Source organism: Neoarius graeffei, chromosome 12 (assembly GCF_027579695.1).
Source record: "Neoarius graeffei isolate fNeoGra1 chromosome 12, fNeoGra1.pri, whole genome shotgun sequence".
Lineage (NCBI taxonomy): Eukaryota > Metazoa > Chordata > Actinopteri > Siluriformes > Ariidae > Neoarius > Neoarius graeffei.
Window position 1 is genome coordinate 41553428 of NC_083580.1, and position 25864 is coordinate 41579291.

Below are 25864 nucleotides of genomic sequence, written 5' to 3' on the forward strand. Positions count from 1 at the left end.
AGCGCTCCGCATCAGTTTCCTTTTAACGGCGGCTCCACTGATGAAACAATTTGGCTGTCCTACTACTAGGCAACTACTTGCCTACTACTAATACTAGGCCTATTGTTGTAGTAGTAGTAATAATAATGATTTGCCTATTGAAAGGTGATCAGGTAAAAAAATCTAAACAGCCCTGTTGAAGCCGCAGCGAGACCTATGCTATTAAGCCTTTTGTAGGTTAAACAGGCTTCGGCAGACAACGTTCTGGAAAGGCTGTATTTTTCTTTGGTTTGATTAGCCTACGATTTAATCTTTAAACATTATGGTTTCAGCAGTTCGCTTAAACATGGGAGGCTGCAGAGTCGGGCTGCAAGATTTCCCGACACTTGTTTAAGATGCCAAGCTTCATAGTCAGGAGAAAATAATTCCACAGTATTTAGTGCCTCATCAGTCTCAAAAATTAATAGTGAAGGACCAACGCGAATTAAATCCCAAAAAACCATGTCGTAGGCCTATATTTTACATTTTTCAAAAAAGTCTGGAATTGGATGTCAGTCAGTGGAGTGTAATGAAGTGTCTCATTCACTAAGCACAAAAGGTCAGAAAACAGTGGAAGCCAATACTCCGAAACTCAAAATTCAGGAAAGTGGCTCTGGTGTCGCAAATGCACAAGAACAGTTATTTGAAAGTTAACCTAATGAATTTGTGCGTGCGCGTGCGATTTCATGAAGAACCGGGACAATTGGCATTCGGTGAAAGATTCACACCTATGACTCATTCTATTCGCGCGCGCCCTCTCGCCCACTGCTGCTTCGTTTTCCCGATTTACACGAGTGTCTGAAGATGGAGTTTTCAGAAATTTCCACTCTGCCCAGAGTTTGCGAAAGTAGCTGTTTTCAGTGACTGAAACCTCCGTATACAGTACCAGTCAAAGGAAGGAATCATTTAGTAAACTTTAAAATGTTAATCAAACCAAAATATGTTTTAGATTTTAGATTCTTAAAGTAGGCACCTTTTGCTTTGATTACAGCTTTGCACACTCTTGACATTCTCTCAATCAGCTTCATGAGGTAATCACTCGAAATGGTTTTCCAACAGTCTTGAAGGAGTTCCCAGAGGTGCTGAGCACTCGTTGGCTGTTTTGCTTTCACTCTGCAGTCCAACTCATCCCAAACTTTTTCGGACTGACTGACCTTCATTTCTTAAAGTAAAGATGGACTGTTGTTTTTCTTTACTTAGTTGAGTAGTTCTTGGCATAATATGGATTAGAGCAGTACAACTGATGGTCTCAAACACATTCAGAGGTCAAGAAATTAACTCTTGACAAGGCACAGCTGTAAACTGAAAGCCATTCCAGGTGACTACCTCGTAAAGCTGACTGAGAAAATGCCAAGATGTGCAAAGCTGTCATCTAAGCAGAAGGTGCCTACTTTGAAGAATCTAAAATATAAAACATATTCTGGTTTGATTAACACTTTTTTTTTTTTTACCAAATAATTCCATATATATATATATATATATATATATATATATATATATATATATATATATATATATTTCTTCATAATGTCGATGACTTTAGTATTAATCTACGATTCAGAAAATTTTAAAATAATGAAAAACCACTGAATTAGAGGCGTTTCCAAACTTTTGACTGGTACTGTAGGTGTGAATGAGAGGTGCAACCGAATAAATAAATATGCTTCTTTTTTATCCGGCTACATGTAGGCTATCACTGTGCAAAGCCTCTAATGTTGAAATGGTAGTAATATTTGTTAAAATAATAGTAGGCTAATTTCCACATTAATTGGTAAAATGGCACAAGGGATGTGATGGGGGGATGGCCGTTTTATAAGGGGGATGATTTGAGATTTTTATTTCAGAAGGGGGGGCGGCATGGTGGTGTAGTGGTTAGCGCTGTCGCCTCACAGCAAGAAGGTCCGGGTTCGAGCCCCGTGGCCGGCGAGGGCCTTTCTGTGCGGAGTTTGCATGTTCTCCCCATGTCTGCGTGGGTTTCCTCCGGGTGCTCCAGTTTCCCCCACAGTCCAAAGACATGTAGGTTAGGTTAACTGGTGACTCTAAATTGACCGTAGGTGTGAATGTGAGTGTGAATGGTTGTCTGAGTCTATGTGTCAGCCCTGGATGACCTGGCGACTTGTCCAGGGTGTACCCCGCCTTTCGCCCGTAGTCAGCTGGGATAGGCTCCAGCTTGCCTGCGACCCTGTAGAACAGGATAAAGCGGCTAGAGATAATGAGAGATGAGATTTCAGAAGGGGGATGCCTCCCCCCCATCCCCCCTCAACTCGAGTACTGCGTATAAGGCCACCTGACATAGGCCCTTCGATTTCCATCACTAGAGTGCATCAAATTACTTTCAATTTTGTCAGCATGGATGCGCTTCTTTTAAATGAAGGCACAGATGTGTCAGACATCGACAAAACGGTAAAGAATAAGTGGAGATGGGCTTGGCGAAATGAAATGGGCGATAATGGCAAGCTCCTGCTGCTGTGCCAAGGAAAAATAAACAAAAACAGGCATCAGGTGTTGCCAAACTAGATGCCTTTGGCTTCACTGCGAAGAAGCAGAAAAAGTGAACTTCCACTTTACTTTTCTTGTTTCCTGGCTTTATTTCAACAGATTTTCTTATTTTTCTTTCTGTTCCGCTCTTTTGAAAGCATGGTTCAAGTTCGACTGCACTTGCACTTTTCTCTTAACCACTGTTGTGCATTACTAAAGTATTGTTGAAATAAATTTGCACTTTGCACTGAAAACTTGATGTTTCATCATGAATAGCCAGTAATGACAATGGTCAAGTCTTGCCTTAGCTTTAGTCATTGTTAAAATTACGTAAATGTACTATAAGTAGGGGCCGAGGGAATAATGGACAACACGGTGTTTAAAATTTGATGCATCGCTGACGTGGTAGGGGCCAACGACATGGAGCTTTTTTTTTCAGTCAGATGATTTTTTTTTTACTTTAATCCATGAATTTCACTTTACCTGGTTTATTAGGGAGAGCATAAAGTTAGATGTATTGTTACATTATCAAATTTATAAAAGAGTCAGAATTAGCTAAAAGAATATAAAGTTTTTTTTTTCTTTTCCTCCCTTATATCTTCGTTCCACGTTTCCGTCCAGTAGGTGGCGGTAATGCACATTTAAGTTGGTTTGCCAACTGCCATAATACCTTGAAGAAGAAGCAGAAACTCGGTCTATTCTACACCTGTATGTGGTGGTAATGCACTGAAGGCGCATTTCCGGCCAGTGTTCTTTTTTTTTTTTTAATTTTCATTTCAGTATGGCGCTGTACGGGAGAAAGGTACTTGCTTTTGGACGGTATGTATTTATTTTTGATGTACAAGCGTGAGAATAGTTTATGTTCTGTAACATTTAAAAATATTCCTAAAATATGTCAGCATATGTCGTATGTCAAAATGTACAAGTTGCCTGACTGGAAATTGCCGTCGGTTTTGAAGTGCTATTGGGATTGGATTTTCCCCCCCCCACTTTTTAGGGCAGTTTAAATGTAATTACTCAGTATTCAAACACTGAATCGGTTTTTCTCAGGTTTAATCAACACAATTGTTTTAATCCAGTTGAACCATGGAGTCTCGCGTTTACACTTCTCTATTTGTCTCATCGTTATCCGTGCTTCTACTTCAAAATTGTTCCTTACTTCACACTGGCCAGAGAGATGTTTTTTTCTGTTCTCATTATGACAAACTACAAGCGAGTTTTATTGAAGGAAAAGCACACTTTTTGTTTATGATAAAGTAATAAGTCTGCACAAATTTGGCGCTTTGTCCGAAATTTCCGGGTGAGAGAGAGGGTTGGCAACAGGCCACACCCCCTGATTACAGCAATGTGTGTCAGAGTTGTTTTTTGATGAGTTCCTGAATGTGTACAGTCATTTCTGGGGAAAATCCAAATCTGATTTGAATCGATTGACAAGAAAAGACACTAAAAGCCAGTTTCCAAGATATGGTTTTGTCTTTGATACTGCTATATTATTGCAATGCCCAATAGTATATAAAACACATTTTCAGTAGCCATCCTGACTAGGGACATATTCACACTAAAAAATATGAAGATTTAAAAAAAATGCCTGCTGTGTCATCAGGTTTATTTAAAAGAAAATTACTGATCCTTTGCTTGAGTTTAGAAAACAGTCATATTACCAAGACTGGCATAATGTTAACCTAGCACTTAAAGGGACAACGAGCCATTGTTTTTGTCATGATTTTTGTTCATAGCTGTGCAGTTAACTTGCTGAGACCTGCCATCCGAACACGTCACATATTTATCAGGCTGCCATCGATAACTTGGAAGAAATGGATTTCACTCAGCATTTCTGGTGGCCTGTGTGCTGTTCCCTTTGTACAGGTTTGATGCATTATCATGACTGTAGGTTATTGATAAGTCTAACATACTGAAGGGTGATGGTACTTAGTAGAAATGCACAGCATGGCCAAGTATTTGTCATTTTTAAATTCATATGGTATCGGTACGCATAATGGGATTTTCTAAGAACCTTACAAATCTTGTCGTGTAGATTGAGGTAAAATATTTTAGTCAGTAATATGTATTGATGAATAATGATTTATCAGGAAATAATGAAGTATATGCAATATATGAATAGCTAATTGTAATAACTATATTAATAGTTAAGCATTAGTCTCTTGTTAACCTTAATACCATGACTTGCAGTATTAACATAAAGATAATTTACAATGGTTTATTATTTAATGGTCTTTTGTACACAGTGTATGCTAATCCATGCTAATTTAGGACAAGCCACAGTTCTTTTTCTTCTTGGAGTTTTATTGGCAAAGAACGTTATGGTGAATTACTGCCACCAACTGGTATGGAGTGTGGATTGGGATATCTAATTATAGACCCCTTTCACTGACGTCACCCGAAACCGGAAGTAAACAGACCCTGCGCCATATTGGAAGACCAACAAACTCGTGATTAGGGGGAAATAACGGCAGCGGTATGTGAACCCACGAGAATAAAGTGGAGTGGCAAACGACTTAAACAAACAAATCTGAGCTGTTTTATTTGATTTATTGGCCCAACAGTAGACTTGAAAGAAACCTGTGTGAGACTTGGCAAAAAACTGTGGATATAATGGATAAGTCTGTGCATGATCTGCGGACACTTTGAGGTAAGCAAACACAAGAAATTCAGATTTAAAACATGCTAAATTGGCCCCAAGTTGATAACTGTATGAGGAGCAAGCCTCCCAGACTTCTACAATTTAATAATAATAATAATTTAGGATGGTTTGGGGCTTGCTCGCTGCTGCCAGGTTGGTTGTTGAGTAGCCTGACTTTTTTTTTTTCTTGCGTGTGGTATCATTGTTGACGTGAAGTTGTTTTATGAACATGCCAATGTGGACATGATTTCCCCTGATGAGTTGACTTCAGACGCGATGCATGTGTGGAGGTGTGGAGTCCGCGTGATATGTGCGTAAGAGAGGCTTCTCATGTGTTTGGAGATCCGCGCTCTGAGACAAGCGCAAGCGCCCCAAGGGAAAAAAGGGGCCCCCCGAAAATATCGGCATAGTTCGAAAACTGAGTGTAGGCACTGGGTGTAAACAACAAATAGTTTACAATGTCTGGGTAACAAACAGATGGCAGAATTGGTGTCAGGTCCTCCTTATGTTTCCATTCTCCCTTGCCGCGAGTCTTATCATATGGGTCAAACCCATCAATCACAGCCAGTTTCTCCACATACCGTGCCCTTTCTGCAGCTGGTAATGTACTCACATAACCAGAATTATCATCCATCGTGTCACTTTACTCTCGCTCGTACTTTGTTTTATATTGTGAGTGCATGTACTTGGTCTTCCAATATGGCGCCTAACAAAATCTCACGGTGCGGTGACATCATGTGAAAGGGGTCTATACCTTATCTGAATGTTTAAATTCTTTCCATCAGTTTTGCTCTTCTGAGATATTGAAACAAAAATAAATATTTCTCTCCAGAACTACTTTGTAAAAGATCCTGCAAATCCAAATTTAACTTTAATTCTTCAAGGTTCAATCTCAGTTCCCTTCTCACCATTTAATAGTTTGGACAGTAAATCATGACGCGTTCTGAGTTTTTTTTTTTTTTTTTTTTTGTTTGTTTGTTTGTTTTTTTTCTTCTTGACCACAAAATTCACAACTTCCTGGATTGTTTTTCTTTTCGTTATTGTAAATAAAGTGCTATTTAAAGGTCCTAAGCAATGGTCGGAGGTGAAATGTAGAATATCAACTTTATTGTCTAGAAGAAAAACCCAGAAAGCAAATTCAATCTTCCTAGTATCTAATTTGCACCCTAAAATTGAGTAAAACGGTTAAAATATACTGTTTTCCCCAATTTCCAAAGGTTTGTTTACATCTCACTTATGCGCACTTTCACCGCCAGGGGACAGTCGTCGTGACATCATTTAAGCCAAACAGACTGGGAGCAGTTCTGTGTTTACTTGTGAACTGAGCACACATGTACGGACTTTGGTCGTGAGAGGTTGTGTAAAATGTCTGAAAGCGATAGCAATTTTGAAGTAGGAACTCTCCAAATTGAATATCGAGAGGTGAAACCATATATGTATGAACGTGTGGCTGTTGCGAAGCAATCAGTGAATGTGGCTCACTGGTTTGACCGTGCAGCCTCGGAATCGGACAGTGACTCGGCCAACTCTGATCGCGGTGACCCTGGACCTCAACAAGACTTGCACCCAAATTATTTATCCTGGTAGTTATGATAAATTCCTACTTTCGTCGTAATACTAAATAAGAGCCCTTTTGAAAAATAATTAAACCTCCCTCCCTAGTGGATATAGGTAACGATTACTTGACACTGCGCCGGTAGGCCCAGGGTTCCCGCGGGTCCTTAAAAAGTCTTAAATACAGCTTTCGGTTTTCAAGGCCTAAAAACGTCTTAAATTGTTTGGAATGACTGGAATTTTCGAAAGGGAGGTATTAAATTTAATATTGGATCGAATGAGTGAAATGTCTCCATCCGATTTGGGGTATTTCTTTTTTTAACCATAATTTTAAAAGTGACTAGCGTACCTTTTGGGGGCAGCATTGGTTCTGTGCATTCCGTAGATCAAGAACTAAGGTTAGGAGGCTACTGGAGGAAGTGTGGTGTGGTGCGGTGGTTGTGAAGAGTGAGAGATACGCAGGTAACTTACGTGGGCGCTAGAAAGCGTTGATAATTATGGGAAGATGTCTGTTTAACGACAAGTGGTTGGGGGATGACAAATACCCCCAAAATACGGAGAAGAATCGTTTGCGATAAAAAGCGCTGGATCGCACAAATGTGTTTAAAGACGGTAATGCAGCGCTGGGGACACGGCGGACTGGGAAACTGGTTTTTCACGGACACGAGGCGCGTGTGTGTTAGAGGTCAAGCGCTCCGGAGTGAAACACAGGGGGGTTCGCGCATGCGCACAAGAGTCAGGTGGAAAATGGGACTTGTAGGACACAATACTACTACTAATAATGATGATTAGCATCATTTTTTTACATAATTAACATTGTTTATTGTACCAAGTTTAATATAAATATATAACCAACCTTTATTTCAAAACTCAATTAAAAAGAACTACAGAAAATATAATAATTCTAAATATAGTACAATATAAATTTGTACAAATTTTTTTTTTTTTAGTTTTATTACCTATCGTCTACAACAGTTTTTAATATAATAAGAATAATATTAACAACCACTAATAATTAGTAGTAGTAGTAATTATTATTATTAATCATTACTACTTATGAATTAGTGATTAATAAGTACTAGGGATTATTAAATGTTATAAAATTAAGTTATTAAAAATTACAAATTATTAAAAAGTAGTAATTGGTAGAATACAAACAAATACTCATGGATTATAGATAATTTTTAAAATGGTGAACATTGATATAAAATAACTGTACTACTAAATAATAATAATAATAATAATAAAAGCCAACCCGCTCGCTTCGCCTCGTCTCCTCTTCTGGAAAAAGCCAACCCGCTCGCTCTGCCTCTTCTTCTCTTCCAGAAAAAGCCAATCCACTCTCTCTGCCACTTCTCCTCTCTCAGAAAAAGGTAAAAACTTCTTCCTGAACCGGTCCTGTTGTTACAGTTCACTGCACAACTATAAGGCGTGGTTTTTCTTTGGAAATTCCTGAATGCATGTCTGCACTCAAGCCGAATGGCAATGCAAGTAAATGGAAGTGGACTCAACTCAAGCGGTTTGTTTGGCTTAAATGACGTCATGCACCAAGTGGTCACGAAAATAGCCAAACAGAAGTTCGCCACGATCCATGCTAACATATTTTTAATTATTACTTATTAACAATACTTCTTGGGACCAGAAGAAAATTACAGGTTTTTTTTTTTAACATATAAAGTTTTGAATGTGCATAAAATTAAAACCGTTGCCTATGAGCTTTAATCCTGTATGACCAAAACACAGCCTAGATATGACAGTTTCTTCTCTCCATGTTCTCTTTGTGCTTCTCATCCCACCTGCTTTTCTTTGAATTCCATAAAACCATCTTCCTGTTCCCTCTTCTTCCCACTGTTTTTGCCACCTTTCTTTCAACTTTTGCTTAATTCAATCCACAGTTGGGAACCAGTAACACGAACCTGTTGCTTTGACATCACATGATAAAAATCAACCCAGTTCAAAACCAGCAAGGCTAATTATTTTATATTTGCTATACATGAAAGACATTTGGGTTTGAGACCAGAAGATGAATGAGTCGATGGATCAGAATTTCAAACTAGAATTTCAGTTTACATCTAGATGTGTTAAACAACTTAGAACATGGCTGTGGCATGTAGTGGCAGACCATCCAATTTTTAGATGACCAAAATATTAGAATCAATAGGCTTCAAGTAATAACGCTTAATGTTTAGTTGCATATCCCCTGCTTACAATAACTGCATCAATTCAGCAACCCATTAACATGACCAAACTGTTGCAGGCCTTTTTTTTTTTTTTTTTTTTTTGTATCTCAGTTTCTTTCAGTTGTTGTTTGATTTGGTAGGTTTCTCCCTCTCAGGATTGTCTCCTCTTCAGAAGGTGAAATTCATGCTCAATTGGGTTAATGTCTGGTGAACAAAAAAACAATAAAACTTGTCAGTTTCAACATCTGATGTGTTGCTTTTGTACTGTTTTCAATGAAATGTAGGGTGCTCATTATTTACAAATCATCACATTCTGTTTTTATTTACATTTTTTACAATGACCCAACTTTTTTTGGAATTGGGGGTGTAGTTCTAGTGATATTGTGCATTTAAATACAGATAGCAATTTCTTAGAATTAAAGTCTCTCTGCCATTTGTATGAACAGGACAGTGTATCGCATGAAGCTTTAATCCGTAGAGCCTCATCTCTGGTGACTGGCAGTGCCAATACTTTTCTGTCTCAAACCACACTGGCACTAGTGGACTCCCTTACTCAATATACTAAGGTATTAAAATGCACATTTTCAGATTAAATTTTTTGTGACCTAAAGATTAAAGCATAAAACTGGTTTTTGTGTTTGTGTATTTTCTCTTTCCAGGCAGTGCATACCCTTATAACTCTGCACAAGAATTATGTGGCAAATATCAACAGGCTGAATCCTGCAGATGAGAATGCAGTATGGCAGGTTATAGTTCACCAGCGTGAGGAGGTAACATTTTCCAAAACATTCAGATGATGTAAAGTGTAACCAGGTGCAATTAGTTACTGTCTTTCATCCTATGCAGTGATATTAGGAAGAGACAAAGCAACAGTTGATCATTCATTTTCTGTGCACGCGCGCATGACTTGGAGCCATGACTTTTATCAACAATGACCAGCAACATTTAAAGTGAGATTTTCTTAATTCTGTGTAAATTAGGTATGATGGTAACATGAGACAGTATCATATACAGCTCTGGAAAAAATTAAAAGACCACTACAAAATTCAGTTTCTCTGGTTATGTGTTTGAGGAACATTTAACAGTTTTGTTTTATTCCATACACTACTGACATTTCCCCCAAATTCCATATAAAAATATTACTACTTGGAGCATTTAATTGCAGAAAATGACAACTGGTCAAAATAACAAAAAAGATGAAGTGTTTTCAGGCCTTGAATAATACATAGAAATCAAGATCATATTCAATTTTAAACACCACAGTACTAATGTTTGAACTTGGGATGAGTTCAGAAATCAATATGTGGTGGAATAACCCTGACATTTAATCACAGTTTTCATGCGTCTTGGCATACTCTCCACCAGTCTTTCACTTTGCTCTTTGGTGACATTATGCCACTCCTGGTGCAAAAATTCAGTCAGCTCAGCTTTGTATAATGGCTTGTGACCATCCTTCCTCCTGATTACATTTCATAGGTTTTCAGTGGGGGTCTGGTCTGGAGATTGGGCTGGCAATGACAGGGTCTTGATCACATGGTCCTCCATCCACACCTTGATTGACCTGGCTATGTGGCATGGGGCGCTGTCCTGCTGGAAAACCCAATCCTCAGAGTTGGGGGGGCATTTTGTCAGAGCAGAAGGAAGCAAGTTTTCTTCCAGGACGACCTTGTACATGGCTTGATTTATGTGTCTTTCACAAACAAAAATCTGCCCCATTCCAGCCTTGCTGAAGCACCCCCAGATCATCACCGATCCTCCACCAAATTTCACAATGGGTATGAGACATTATGCAGGGATGTGATTTTTCCGCGAATTCGCGGAATTCCGCTTTTTTCACCTCAAAACTTGAAGAAAAATTTTTTCCGATTTTTCCCTCATCCACATTCGTATCCTATTCGTTCTGACTTTGAAAGATGGCAGCCTCGGATTTGCATCTTTACGCTCGATCACGGAGGCTGCCATCTTTCAACTCTTTGTTTGAAGCGAGCTTACGTACAGCTATCTAACAAGCGCGTTCATTGGTTGTTACAGAGCGATGAGCCAATCACGTACCTCGTTTCATCTCGACGTAATTGCGTAAATGACGTAATTACGTCAATAAGATGAAACGAGGTACGTGATTGGCTCATTGCTCTGTAACAACCAATGAACGCGCTTGTTAGATAGCTGTACGTAAGCTCGCTTCAAACAAAGAGTTGAAAGATGGCAGCCTCCGTGATCGAGCATAAAGATGCAAATCGAGTTAAAGAAATCGACAGAATGGTGAAAAAAAAGTTCCGCTGGGAATGGTTGGAGAAAAACCGCGGCTCGCCTCGGGGCGAATTACGTCACAAGGCGCGGGGCTAGCGGGCCCTGCTCGCGCTGGTTCTTTGGTGTGTGTGTGAGAGAGAGAGAGTGTGTGAGAGAGTGTGTGTGTGTGTGTGTGTGTGTGTGTGTGTGTGTGTGTGTGAGAGAGTGAGCGAGAGTGTGTGTGAGAGTTGCATGTTGACCATTAAATTGGCTTGAATTTGTTAATCATGACAAGTTTTTTCTTGTGTGTTTGCTTGCCATTTTAGTACAATTTTTAAGTCAGAAAACCCCAGAACCCAGGAGCTTCAGGGGGCTTCCCCCCTTTGTCCCCCCACCAGGCCGCTGCCCTGGACCAGCTGGGGGCCTGCGGCCCCCAGACCCCCGGCTAAAATTTTCAGATAATTTCACCAGCCCCAAATCACATCCCTGATTATGGCTGGTAGGCCTCTCCAGGTGTCCATCTAACCATTAGATGACCAGGTGGTTTGGGGGGGGGGGGAGCTGAAAATTGGGCTCATCAGAGAAGAGGACCTTACTCCAGTCCTCTACAGTTCAATCCTTATGGTCTTTAGCAAACCTCAGCCTGGCTCTTCTTTGCTTCTCATTGATGAAGGGCTTTTTTTTTTTTTTTTTTTTTAAGCTTTGCATGACTTCAACCCTGACCAGAGGAGCTTATTTCCAACCGTCCTTGCCATGCACTTAACCCCAGCTGCCATTCGACATTCTTTTTGTAGGTCACTTGATGTCATCTTACAGTTGTTGAGTGACATTTGAAGGAGTTGATCATCCCAGTCAGTGGAGAGTCATTTTCGCTCTCTGCCAGCCTGTAACTTTTTGTTGTTCCCAATGTCTGCTGCTTGACCTGGTTCTTATGCACTGTCATCTTTGAAAATTTTGAGGATGGAAGCAACCTGATGCTCACTGTATCACTGTCAATGCAGTCAGAATTGAACCTTTTTCATCACTCAAAACTCTTCAATTTAACTCAATTTAAATTTAGTTAAATTTAATTGGAATACAAAAATAGCTATTTGGCTAACACTGTTTTGTGCCATCCAAACTGGTCCTATTGCAAAAGGATAGTGATGACCACAGCAGTGTTTTTTTATACTTTTCCTTGTTCAGCAAGATTTGTTTCAGGTGATCACCTAATCAGTACATCATTAAAAGAAGACGGCATTTCGATTTCATAAAATCGGTGAAATTTAGTTCCCTCTGAAATTTGGTCATTGTGATACATGTTTATTTTTGTAATATCTTTATATTAAAAAAAACCCAGGCCATTCTGTGGCTGGGAAGTTATTTAATTTGAGGGGATTCCCTAACAAATAATGTGCATGAAATCGCTTGCTTCATGCAGTCAAGCAGACGGAGGAAGTCCGTGTGCGTATGTGCATGCTTCCCTTATGTCGTCTTCATATTTTAGGTTTTACGGCAGCTGGCATCCAGCGTTGCATTACTGCCATCTACAGGTTTACCTTGACCGTGCACTGACAGTTACATCATTCTGTCGCTAAATGAACAGCTAATCACACCGAGGTGCTCCCTGATTGCTGATATTTATTAGTTTGGTCCTTTGTTTCCTTTGCAACAAAAGGTTTTTTTTTTCTCTCTTTGTTACTGTAGTCAGTCTTTCATGTTTCATTTGCACACTCTCATCCTCCATTGTTCTCTCCTGTTTCAGACTTGTATCCCACAATGCCTTGCACGAACGGGGAAAGCCCACGTGATTCATGACGTAGTATCTTTATTGCGTCATGGTGAAGTAAAAAAAAAAAGCGGTGAATTTAGGGCCACATGGCCCTAAATTCATTAATTTTTCTATTTAAAAAAATAATAATTGGAAGTCTGTGATTCAAATTCAGTAGCTTTCGGTCCACTAAACAAAAATAATTGAGTGTCGAGGGAAATTGTTTTTATGACCTAAACTAAAAATCTGAAAGGCAGTCTACCTTTCAGTAAAATGAGGTGTGCTTGTGTTGGAATTCCAGCACAGGTACTAGAATGAAATGGCTGCCATACATAGAGTTGCTGATTTTAAGAAAAAATTGAAGTGGTCTCTTAATTTTTTTTCCAGAGCTGTATGACATCTCATTAAATGTGTATAGAGACAGTGAAAGAGAGAACATCATGTTTGATTCTCTAAATAACTGTTTGTAGGAAGACTCTGGCGGGGGTGGAGCACAGAAGCACGGCAGGCAGTTGTTTGCAATTCGTTTTCCACTTCATTGCTGCTTTCCAGCACACAATTTAGACTCTCTCTCACACACACACACACACACACACACACACACAGTGGCTAGTAGCAAGCCCTTGGCACCATCCTCCCCTTCTCACCCTCCTTTTATCAGGCGCAGTCACTGAAGGAGACACATACACACGTTAATTGATAACAGGTGTAGTGACATGACCACTCACCTTCCCTGACTCCGCCCTCCATTCACAGACTGATGCTCCGCCACGCCCCTGCTGCCACATACCCCTACTGCCCAACTCAGGCCGGGGAGCTGTCCAGCCTGAAGCTGACACCCACCCCCACCCCGACAGGAGAGGAAGCCCGCCACCTGTGCCCCCGGCCTGTGGACCACCTTGAATTTAAATGGCTGGAGTGCAAGATACCAACGGGTGATCCGTGCGTTGGCATCCTTCATGCGGTGGAGCCACTGGAGGGGCGCGTGGTCCGAACAGAGGGTGAAAGGGTGCCCCAGCAGGTAGTATCAGAAGACAAGGACCGCCCACTTGATGGCTCGGCACTCTTTTCAATCGTGCCGTACCTGCCTTCCCGCAGCCATCCGTTTGTGGATGATAGACGCTGGTGCGGATAGACTTAATCCCATTAACCCATACAGCTCGCACAGTGTGTGAGAGACATGAATGTAGTGCCTTGGTCTGTCAGGATTTCTTTCAGAATCCCGACCCGGGAGATAAAGCGGAAGGGTGCTTCTGCTATACTGCGTGCTGAGATATTGCGGAGAGGCACTGCTTCTGGATATCGCATTGCATAGTTTACCAGAACTAAAATAAAGTGATATCCCAGTGCTGACCAATCTAATGGCCCGACGAGATCCATCCCAATTCTTTCAAATGGGGTCTCGATTAAGGGGAGAGGGCGCAAAGGCACTTTTAGAGTGGCCGCGGGATTTACTAATTGGCATTCGCAGCATGCCGCACACCACCGACGGACATCCCTGCGAATCCCCGGCCAATAGAACCGGGCCATTATTCGGGCTAGTGTCTTATCCTGCCCCAAGTGTCCAGCCATGGGATTAAAGTGAGCCGCTTGGTATATGAATTTCCGGCGGCTCTTTGGAATTAATAACTTGTCTCTTCACCAGTTTGAGTGTCCTGCGTCACTTGGTATAGCCTATCCTTAATAATAGCAAAGTAGGGGAAGGCCGGCGTCACATTTGGCTGGAGAATTTGACCATCTATTACTCTCATTTGAAATGCATGCCACAGAGTCTCGTCTCGTGACTGCTCTAACGGGGAATCCCCGAGAGAGAGAGGAAGGGCGGGGCGCTCTTCACGCCACGTGTCGCCCTGATGCGGTGCTGACGTAGACGGCTCTGTGACAGCTTCTCCCACCAATGCTACTCCGGGGCTTTCCCTAACTAAATTACGGCAGGACCCACTCTTCACTATGTGCGTCATTAATTTCTTAAACCCCAGTCAATCAGTCCCCAAAATTAGCAAGTGGGTGAGATGAGGATTAACCGCCACCTTTACACTATATTTTCTCCCTAAAAATAGAATGTGGACGGACACCAAAGGGTAGTTGTGAACATCCCTGTGCACACACAACACCTTCACCATTCGTGCTCTCCCCAATGCCTCACCTTGCACCAGGCTTTGGTGGCTTGAGGTCTGGTTACAGCCGGAATCCACCAAAGCCTGATGCGTATCCCCTTGGACACTTACCAGTATTTGATGCGCTCCGGCCTGATTAAGGGCGGTTTCTGGCGCGTCGGGGACCCGGACCACCGCACCCACCTCCATCGCGGAGCACTGATGTTGGAGATGTCCCGGCTCCCCATAGCGCCAGCACACCGGCCCAGGCTCTCCCTCTGCACCGGTGTTACGGGCATCACTCACCTGAGGAGGAGGAGACACAGACAAGGAAGGGGGACACAGGAGGACACCATGGGTGCGCTGGGCTGGCTGGGGGGAGCCAGCCTCCGCCTCTATGGTGGGGGAATGGGGCGAGGATGGGAAACAGAGGGAGAAGAGAGAGGAGAAGAGGAGACACACTGTCGGAACTGCTGCCATGTGGTCCTCTGCCAGCTCGATTGCCTGGTCCAGCGACGCTGGACAAGGACAGTGGACCCACTCCATCGTTCCTTCTGAAAGTCGCTCAATGAATTGTTCCAGTGTCATCGGGTCGATCACTCCCTCAGCATCGCGGTCGTCTGCTGTCAGTCACCGCCGGCAGGCGTCCCGGAGTTGCTGCCCGAATGCGAATGGCTGGCCAACCTCCTCCAAACGAGCAGAAGTGCTGCCGTTGTTGCTCTGGGGAGCGGCCGACACACTGGAGGATGGCTCTGCGAAGGTCCGCGTAGACGAGCTGGCTGTCGGCAGGGAGCTGCAGCGCGGCCAGTTGCGCCTCGCCCGTCAGCAGGGGAAGGAGGCATGCCGGTCCACCGGCCAACCCCACGCCTCCACTGCCTGCTTGAAGAGTGTGAGGAAGGCTTCCGGGTCATTGTGTGGACCCATCTTCGTTAAGGTGAGGTGGGGAGGGTGGTGGTCCAGTGGCGGTCGTGGGGCCTCACTGACGTGAGCAGGTGCCGGAAAGCCTGGTGGTCCTCCTTTTGGGCCAGCACCAAGGCTTCAAATCGTTGCTCCTGCTCCTTCCGGAGGGCGACCAGCGCTTGATGCTGGGCTGCGGCAAGGGCATGGATCAGCTCCTTAAACGGCAAGGACTCCATGGGACTGTTCCCTTCTGTACTCTCCCGGGTTTCGGCACCACTGTAGGAAGACTCTGGTGTGGGTGGAGCACAGAAGCACGGCAGGTGGTTGTTTGCAATTAGTTTTCCACTTTATTGCTGCTTTCGAGCACACAATTTAGAGACGCACACTCTCTCACAGACACGCATACACACAGGCTAGTAGCAAGCCCTTAGCGCTGTCCTTCACTTCTCACCCTCCTTTTATCAGGTGCAGTCACTGAAGGAGACACACAAACGCACACGTGAACTGATAACCGGTGTATTGACATGACCACTCACCTTCCCTGACTCTGCCCTCTATTCACAGCCTGACGCTCGGCCACGACCCCCCTGCCACACCGTTTTAGTCCCCTACTTTAGCATTCCCTACTGGTCTCGTTTTGTTGATTTCACTGTTCCACCTGCAAAATAAGTCTGATCTTTTCAAGGAATCAATATACAGTACTTAATGATGAATCCTTTGAGCATGTATTTATTCTGGTATAGAATATTTTATTGAACTGAAATATTGTTTCTAATTTCTGATTAGATCATCAAATATGGGGAAACCTGCAAACAATTTGAAGAAAACTGGATGAATGCAATTAATCTGATACAGCTAGCAGCTGAAGCAGCTTTTAATGCAGGTAGGAAATTTTGTTTATTCACTGAACTAACGTTTAACACACTGTTTTGATATCAAGATAATTGAGTAACTATCGTGGTAATATAGATATGAAGGCACTGCCTAAAAGCAGAGCTCCTGATGGGTGTATGAGCAGAATATTTGCAAGGGCACAAAATCAACCTGAATAGAATAATAGGAACTCGCAGCTGCTCGACCACTGCCTGTTTTTTGACTAACTTTGTCTACATTTTGGATCCGTTTGCTAGTGTGTTTTCAATAAAACTCTTTCTGCACTTACAGTACATCCGTCTACCACCCGTACATGACAAACTGTCAACTGTCCAACAAGCTAGTGGACTACTAAACTGGTTTAACTAGTTTTATATGAAACTGTTGTGAATGTTTTTGTAACGTGTTAGTAAATAACCCCAATTTTTTTTTTTTTTTTTAATAAAGCAAATTAAAAATAAGTGCTGGATGAAAACCCATCTATTTTATGTAAATAAAGATACAGATTGCATTGTCCCGTGGTCAAGTGTCTGAGATACGTTGCCTTGCACTTATGACAGAGTTCCTTGTGGTGGTACGCGTATGTACGTACATTGTACAGTCAAGCCATCAAAAATCAGATCGATGTGTTTCTCTTAAGTATGGGGCTCCATCGTGCAGGGAACTCTATCACTTCAGTAGTGCTGCAAATTGGTCATATTCTAATTATGATGTTTGTCGAGCCCAGTTAAGAAATAAAATACTAGGAGGCATGTTCTTGTAGGAAAATAATTAACAGGTATGATCTGGCCTGATGCAATACAGTTAGTGTTACCAAAGTTGACTATTATCCTATAACAGCATGTCCCAAAGTGTTTTATCCCTCTTTTTAATTTATTAAAGAATGACCTGTTCACCCATTTTTAGTTGCATTTAATGTGCTTCCTATTATTACTTATGTTATAGCAGCTATAAACCGTTCCCTCACCAGCGCCTCTCTTCTCACCCTTTAAGTTGGTAAGAAAAATGACATGCAGTTTATCCTGTTCGCACAATCACAACGTAAACTCCACTGTACTGATTTGTCATTAAAGTGACCAAGCACGAACACAAGTGACTCCTTTTAAAAATGTTTAAAAAAAGGCTCCTCACAGAATATTTGCCGTATATTAATGTATCTACAATTATGTACAGTGGTGCTTGAAAGTTTGTGAACCCTTTTAGAATTTTCTATATTTCTGCATAAATATGACCTAAAACATCAGATTTTCACACAAGTCCTAAAAGTAGATAAAGAGAACCCAGTTAAACAAATGAGACAAAAATATGATACTTGGTCATTTATTTATTGAGGAAAATGATCCAATATTACATATCTGTGAGTGGCAAAAGTATGTGAACCTCTAGGATTAGCAGTTAATTTGAAAGTGAAAATTGATGTTTTCAACCAATGGGATGACAATCAGGTGTGCATGGGCATCCTGTTTTATTTAAAGAACAGGGATCTCAGTGTTTCCCACAGACCAGGTAGCAATTTGTGGTGCTCCAGTGTGCCGATGAGGGAATCGTGTGCGGTGGTGTCGTGGCGGTCGGTGGAGTCGGTCATTGGGGTGTATGCAAAGTGTTTACAGCGGGCGGTGTTCAAACACACAGTATTTTTCTTCAGAGTCACCTGCTGGGACTATTTTAAAGCTACAAGAAGCATTTGAGATTATTCAGTTCAATCTAAATTCTTTTAAGTTCTTTAAGAGAAGACAGCTAAAACAATTTTTACCAGAACCCTGCCTGGTTTCATTCCTTGACCCAACTTTACATTACAGGGCAGGCCATTAGTTTGCTGGGCTTGATGTTGGTGGAAAACCTGTCTTTTAAATTTATGAAAATTACTCACCAAAATTGAAGTTTTTCACCTTAGTTTTTTGCCTTTTTGGTGGCAATCTTTCAATCATTCTTTAGTTGACATTCAAGGAATAAATTGCAAAAAACAAGCTGGAGGTTCTTATTTTAAATATTGAACTCAACACTTACCTCAACCAATACTAAAATGAAATAAATAGTATAATGTAACAACAAAATAATAAAATAAAATATCATAATTAGATGCAAGAAACCACTTAAGGTAACACCAAGGCAACTAACAATAATGAAAAAGCATTACCCTAATTGGTGCAAAGCCTGCATGCCCTATCAGAACATTTAATTCTGCGTGGCTTCCTGAAAAAAAAAACTCAAGTGCCCTATCGTAAGGGAAGTCATTGGGTTCGGGACTATTTATGGAGATTCGTAAGCAGGCTGCCAGGTGCCTACAGGTAAACAGGCTCCCTTGGAGCCTATTCCTGAGGTCTGTTTTAATCTATGGATAAAAAAAGTACATTTTCATCAAAGCACTAAAAATTTCCATTATATCAAAAAAATATACAAAGGAATACTGAATTTCTATGTGCTTACCCTATTCATAGCTGAGAAATCCCGCTCGCAATTCAGAAAAAACTTTTCAATGCTCATCTGAGTTAAAGCAGCAAACATTGTCAATGAAATTATAATAGTCAAATACGAAGTTATTATTAGCCTATGGGTATCCTACAGTAGCGTATCTCAACTACCACATTGTTTCTTAAAATATTCAGATTTTATGCTTCAGATAGCATTAACTAGGCATCCCCGCGAGTATAACATTTTTATTTAGGCTAGTGGGAAATCCTTATTTATTGTGAATGTCAAGCCATTATTAATAAACTTGCATGAATGCTGAAGCGGGATAAACGGGATAATGCAATAAGGCCGGTTCCTCACATCAAGCTGCTACTGTCTGCATCAAAATTGGTTTATAGCCTGACTCAGGGATGTCCGTTTCACGTAAGCCAAGAAGGCTATGATAAAGCTCATCACGAGCACAACATAGGCTACCTTTTAAAATAAGGGGTCGGAAGGTGAATCGGGAAGGCTGCATTATTTTTAATTAGCCTAACAGGCCTACTTGCAGTCCGGTGTCACGGTCTGAATTTACCAGGTAAATTTATACTGTAGCAGCCACGGTCTGAATTTACGAGGTAAATTTGAACTGTAGCAGCCACAGTCTAACCTTACCACAGTATAAATTTACCAACTTGGTATAATTGGGCCTAGTCTGAATTTACCAGCCTAATATGAGATTTATGTTCATACTTGAATTATTTTCACTTTTATCTTGATGAATATTGATTTGTTTAAGTAAGACTCCTCATGATTTATAATAATTTAGTTATTCTTTCAAATTTACCAACTTGGTATAATTAGACTGCTGTCATTGGGGCGAGTCAGAATTTACCAGCCCAATATGATAGGAGATTTATGATCTTACTTCATCTCATCTCATTGTCTCTAGCCGCTTTATCCTTCTACAGGGTCGCAGGCAATCTGGAGCCTGTCCCAGCTGACTACGGGCGAAAGGCGGGGTACACCCTGGACAAGTTGCCAGGTCATCACAGGGCCAACACATAGACACAGACAACCATTCACATTCACACCTACGGTCAATTTAGAGTCACCAGTTAACCTAACCTGCATGTCTTTGGACTGTGGGGGAAACCGGAGCACCCGGAGGAAACCCACGCGGACACGGGGAGAACATGCAAACTCCACGCAGAAAGGCCCTCGTCGGCCACGAGGCTCGAACCCGGACCTTCTTGCTGTGAGGCGACAGCGCTAACCACTACACCACCGTGCTGCCCTGATCATACTTGATCCACAAATAAATTATTTTCACTTTATCTTGATGAATATTGATTTGTTTGAGTGAGACTTATCATGATAGTTATTCTGTCAAATTTACCAACCTGGTATAATTAGACTCCTGTCATTGGACCTAGTCAGAATTGGGTCATCTTTCTTTTGATAATGGCGACTCGCTGGTCTCGTGCCTCTTTGGACTGTGTGTTTTGCTGATCTTCATTTTGTGACTGGGAAATGATTGATTCCTCATCCATATTCAACAGCTTGTCTACTGATAATCAAATCTCAGAATTGTAGTCACAATTCGCGTTCTATTAGTCCACAAATGTGTTGAAATGCTCAGTACAAAATTGCAGTAAGAAATGGTAAATTTAGACTTCCTGGAAGTTGACCAGGAAAAAAAAAAATCGGTCTGCGCATGGTAAATTTATACCAGCTCATGATCAGACCGTGACACCTGTCATATGCGCAACGGCAGGCCTGTGTACACGCCTCTCTGTCTCTGGGTGTGCGCGCGTGTGTGAACGAGAAGAAGGAGCACTATGAATGAATGGAACGATACGCAACGGAATTTTTTTTTTTTCAAAATCGCAAGTCTGATTGTGTGGCGATAGGAATCCATTGTGTGGTGCTGCGCCAGACAGTGGTCTATGTATGGGAAACCCTGGGATCTATCAAAGTCTGATCTTGTGGAAGTGTATTTTGTGGGAGTGTATCATGGCACGAACAAAGGAGATTTCTGAGGACCTCAGAAAAAGCATTGTTGACGGTCATCAGGCTGGAAAAGGTTACAAAACCATCTCTAAAGAGTTTGGACTCCTCCAATCCACAGTCAGATTGTGTACAAATGGAGGAAATTCAAGGCCATTGTTACCCTCCCCAGGAGTGGTCGACCAACAAAGATCACTCCAAGAGCCAGGCGTGTAATAGTCGGCGAGGTCACAAAGGACCCCAGAGTAACTTCTAAGCAACTGAAGGCCTTTCTCACATTGCCTAATGTTCATGAGTAGAACACTGTTGTTCATCAGGAGAACACTGAACAACAATAGTGTGCATGGCAGGGTTGCAAGGAGAAAGCCACTGCTGTCCAAAAGGAGCATTGCTGCTCATCTGCAGTTTGCTAAAGATCACGTGGACAAGCCAGAAGGCTACTGGAAAAATGTTTTGTGGACAGAAGAGCCCAAAATAGAACTTTTGGGTTTAAATGTGAAGCATTATGTTTGGAGAAAGGGACAAACCCTGCATTCCAGCATAAGAACCTTATCCCATCTGTGAAACATGGTAGTGGTAGTATCATGATTTGGGCCTGTTTTGCTGCATCTGGGCTAGGACAGCTTGCCATCATTGATGGAACAATGAATTCTGAATTATACCAGTGAATTCTAAAGGAAAATATCAGGACATCTGTCCATAAACTGAATCTCAAGAGAAGGTGGGTCATGCAGCAAGACAACCCTAAGCACACAAGTTGTTCTACCAAAGAATGGTTAAAGAAGAATAAAGTTCATGTTCTGGAATGGCCAAGTCAAAGTCCTGACCTTAATCCAATCAAAATGTTGTGGAAGGACCTGAAGCAAGCAGTTCATGTGAGGAAACCCAACAACATCCCCGAGTGGAAACTGTTCTGTATGGAGGAATGGGCTAAAATTCCTCCAAGCTGGTGTTCAGGACTGATCAACAGTTACTTGGAAACGTTTAGTTGCAGTTATTGCTGCACGGGGGGGGGTCACACCAGATACGTAATACTGGATCATTTTCCTCAATAAATAAATGACCAAGTATTATAATTGTCTCATTTGTTTAACTGGGTTCTCTTTATCTGCTTTTAAGACTTGTGTGAAAATCTGATGTTTTTGGTCATATTTATGCAGAAATCTAGAAAATTCTAAAGGGTTCACATACTTTCAAGCACCACTGTTTTAATCCATTTATGTGCCATACAAGTCCAGCTGTAAGAAACAATAGTGTATTAGAATGAGCACATTAATACAATCTTGTGATTTGTGCCTGCACTACTCAAAACTGTTATACAACACCTGACCAATCAGAATCGAGAATTCAACATTGCTGTGGTGTAAAATTATAGTCCCTTCTGAAAGTATTGGAACATCAAGGCCAAGCCTTTTGTTTTTGCTATATAGTCATGGCCACAAATTTTGGTTTTCACAAAGTTTGCTGCTTCAGTGTGTATCTTTTTGTCATGTTTCTATGGTGTACCGAAGTACAATTATAAGCATTTCATAAGTTTCAAAGGTTTTTACTGATTATCATGTTTACGTAAAGAGTCAATATTTACAGTGTTGACTCTTCTTTTTCAAGACTCCTGCAATTTGCCCTGGCATGCTGGATATCAGCGTCTGGCCAAATCCTGACTGATGGCAACCCGTTCTTGAATAATCAGTGCTTGGAGTTTATCACAATTTGAGTTTTTGTCCACCTGCTTTTTGAGGATTGACCACAGGTTCTCGATGGGATTAAGATCTAGGGAGTTTCCTGGCCATGGACCCAAAACTTCAATGTTTTGTTCCCCAAGCCACTCAGTTATCACTTTTGCCTTGTGACATGGTGCTCCATCATGCTGGAAAAAGCATTGTTCATCACCAAATTGCTCCTGAATTGTTGGGAGAAGTTGCTCTTGGAGTATGTTTTGATACCATTCTTTATTCATGGCAGTGTTCTTAAGCAAAATTGTGAGTGAGCCCATTCCCTTGGATGAGAAGCAACCCCACACATGAATAGTCTCAGGATGCTTTACTGTTGGCATGACGCAAGACTCATGATAGCGCTCACGTTTTCTTCTCTGGACAGTCATGTTTCCAGATGTCCCAAACAGTCTGAATGGGGCTTCATCAGAGAGAGAACCTTTTTGCAGACTGCAGAGAAGCAAAAACCAAAATTTGTGTCAGTCTCAAAACTTTTGGCTGTGACTGTACACTGAAGACATTTAGGTTTTGAGATCAGAAGATGAATATGAGCTGATGGGGCAGAAGTTCAGTTTTAATTTCCTGATTATAAATATCTGTGTGTTAATTTCGAACATGGCACCTTTTATTTGAACCTACCCATTTTTCAAGTGATCAGAAAATATTGGAACATGTGCCTGACGGATGTTTCTTGCCCAGATGTCTCCTTTTAGTTTGTTTGGTTAGACAATTAATAGGTCTGAATGTCTACTCTTGGTTTGAGCCCTGGCTTTCTCCTGTGAAGACAGCATTTATTGTTAAAAATGATAAACCACTATGAAAATCGAAGAGCTGTCCATGAGAGAAAACAATTTTGAAGCTGAGAAAAGAGGGAAAATCTATCAAGTGTTTATTTACTTTAATTTAAATTTAAGACAAGCTGTTTGCTGAAGACATTTGGGTTTACATATAGCTAAAACAAAAATAATTGGTCTTGTTCCAGTACTTCGAGAGGACATTTGTTTAAACCTAGATTGACCAAACAACTGATGAACTGTGACAGTAAAACGCACATTGCTGTAAACTTGGACAAATTTCAAGTGGTTTTTTTTTTGTTGTTCTTTTTCTTTATTAGGAGCTGACCAGGCTTCAGCTACAGCACAGACTAACCTGCAGCTAGCACAGTCTCATGTAGAGCAGGCTCGACAGCGCTTCCTTGAGGCAGAGCAGGAACTAAAAGTCAGCAAAGCAGGAGTCAGCCAGAGGCTCCAAAGCACTTCACCTGCAGTGGCAGAAAATGAGGAGGAAATTCCAGAAGCTTATCTGAGAGAAGATTAGTGATGAGCAGCATTTTATAAAGACACATGCAGCTCTTCATCTCCACTACTCCAATCTTAAGAGCTTCTTCTGTGTCTGCAATGGACATGTTTTTGTTCAATGTTTTAAATAATTCTCATGAGAAATAAAATTACACATAAGAGAGCATAAAATACAATGGACGAGAGAAACAACATTAAAAAAAAGCACACTATGCAAGCTATTCCTAGGCATATTTGTACATTACTTTTTCTGATTATTTATTCCTACTAATTTGGATTAGATGTGTAATTTTATTTTATTTTTTGCAGTTTAGTCTCTAAAGGTGCAATTTGTAATTTTTAACTGTTCTGCTCTGTAATATTCATGCAATATAGGAGAATCCTTAAGTTGTGATTGATTTGCAATAGTGCCACACAGTGGACAGTTTCAGGCTTCTGTTTCCATTTCTCTGACCTAGAAATTAACTCTGCCCTTGGCTCTTTACCTCTGCCCCTTTCCTTTAAAGACAAATGTAGTTTCCACAGAGTGGGTTTGGGGGTGGTCAGTTTGGGGAAAGTGGAAGCCTCATGCTTTCCTTGCAAAGCAATTAAAGGGCTCTAAAATAGAAAACTGCTCCTTTAATGTGAGTCCATGCTTAACTGTAATGTTAACTGAAGCCTCCACTCCTTTTACCTGTTCTGTGGGTGGAAATACATTGATGTGAGAGAGGAGAATGAACAACTGTTCAAGGTGTCAGGAAGGCTACAGTAACTTAAATAACCACTTTTTACAATAGCTGTGAGCTGAGAAGCCTCTCCAGTTTTTGAATGGGGTTCCTAATAATTTGGTTGGTGAGTGCATATCAATAGAAAAGCATGAGTTGCTTTTCTTTGTTTTTATTTTAACAATAATGAAGTATTTTTTCAAAGCAATACCTAACTTATATGCACATTTCTAAGAGGAACAAATATTCTATACCTTTAAGTGAATCTCAACTCCCCTCTTCTATCTGATCTATTGGGTGTTGGATGAGTCAGGAGCAGGGAGAGGAAAACAACATACACCTAATTTTTTTATATTTATTTTTATTTATTGTTTACAGCATGCTTTGCATGTTAACCCTTACTCGATATGCATTTTCTTAGCTGCTGCATCATGTTTTTACTCAAGACACTTTTATTTCAAGATACAAGATTCCTTTGTCACTGCACTGTACAGTGAAATTGAAGCAAGCAATCCAGTCCGTATATTCATACAAGCACTTAGTATTAAGGAAAAAAAAAATCGTACAAGATAAAGTAAATAAAGAGAAACATAAGAACTGCTTAAAATAAATTTAATTCTTTGTACCTAGGGTGTGACCTATGATACAGCATGACAGTCAGTGGATTATTGCACAGTGATAGTGGTGCTTGAAAGTTTGTGAACCCTTTAGAATTTTCTATATTTCTGCATAAATATGACCTAAAACATCAGATTTTCACACAAGTCCTAAAAGTAAATAAAGAGAACCCAGTTAAGCAAATGAGACAAAAATATTATACTTGGTCATTTATTTATTGAGGAAAATGAGCCAATATTACATATCTGTGAGGGGCAAAAGTTGCTTTCAGTATCTGCTGTGACCCCCTTGTGCAGCAATAACCGCAGCTAAACATTTCTGGTAACTGTTGATCAGTCCTGCACACCGGCTTGGAGGAATTTTAGCCCATTCCTCTGTACAGAACAGCTTCAACTCTGGGATGTTGATTGGT

General features: G+C 41.1%; 1 protein-coding gene across 1 annotated transcript; it reads left to right on the forward strand.

The window, feature by feature from the left end:
- Nucleotides 1-3182: 3182 nt before the first annotated feature.
- Nucleotides 3183-24740, forward strand: diablob (diablo, IAP-binding mitochondrial protein b). The gene is made up of 6 exons (XM_060935905.1): nucleotides 3183-3315; nucleotides 4233-4362; nucleotides 9318-9437; nucleotides 9531-9641; nucleotides 16633-16729; nucleotides 23947-24740. Exons 1-6 carry the CDS (start codon nucleotides 3278-3280, stop codon nucleotides 24147-24149), a joined length of 699 nt encoding a protein of 232 aa, XP_060791888.1. The 5' UTR covers nucleotides 3183-3277; the 3' UTR covers nucleotides 24150-24740.
- The last annotated feature ends 1124 nt before the right edge of the window (nucleotides 24741-25864 follow it).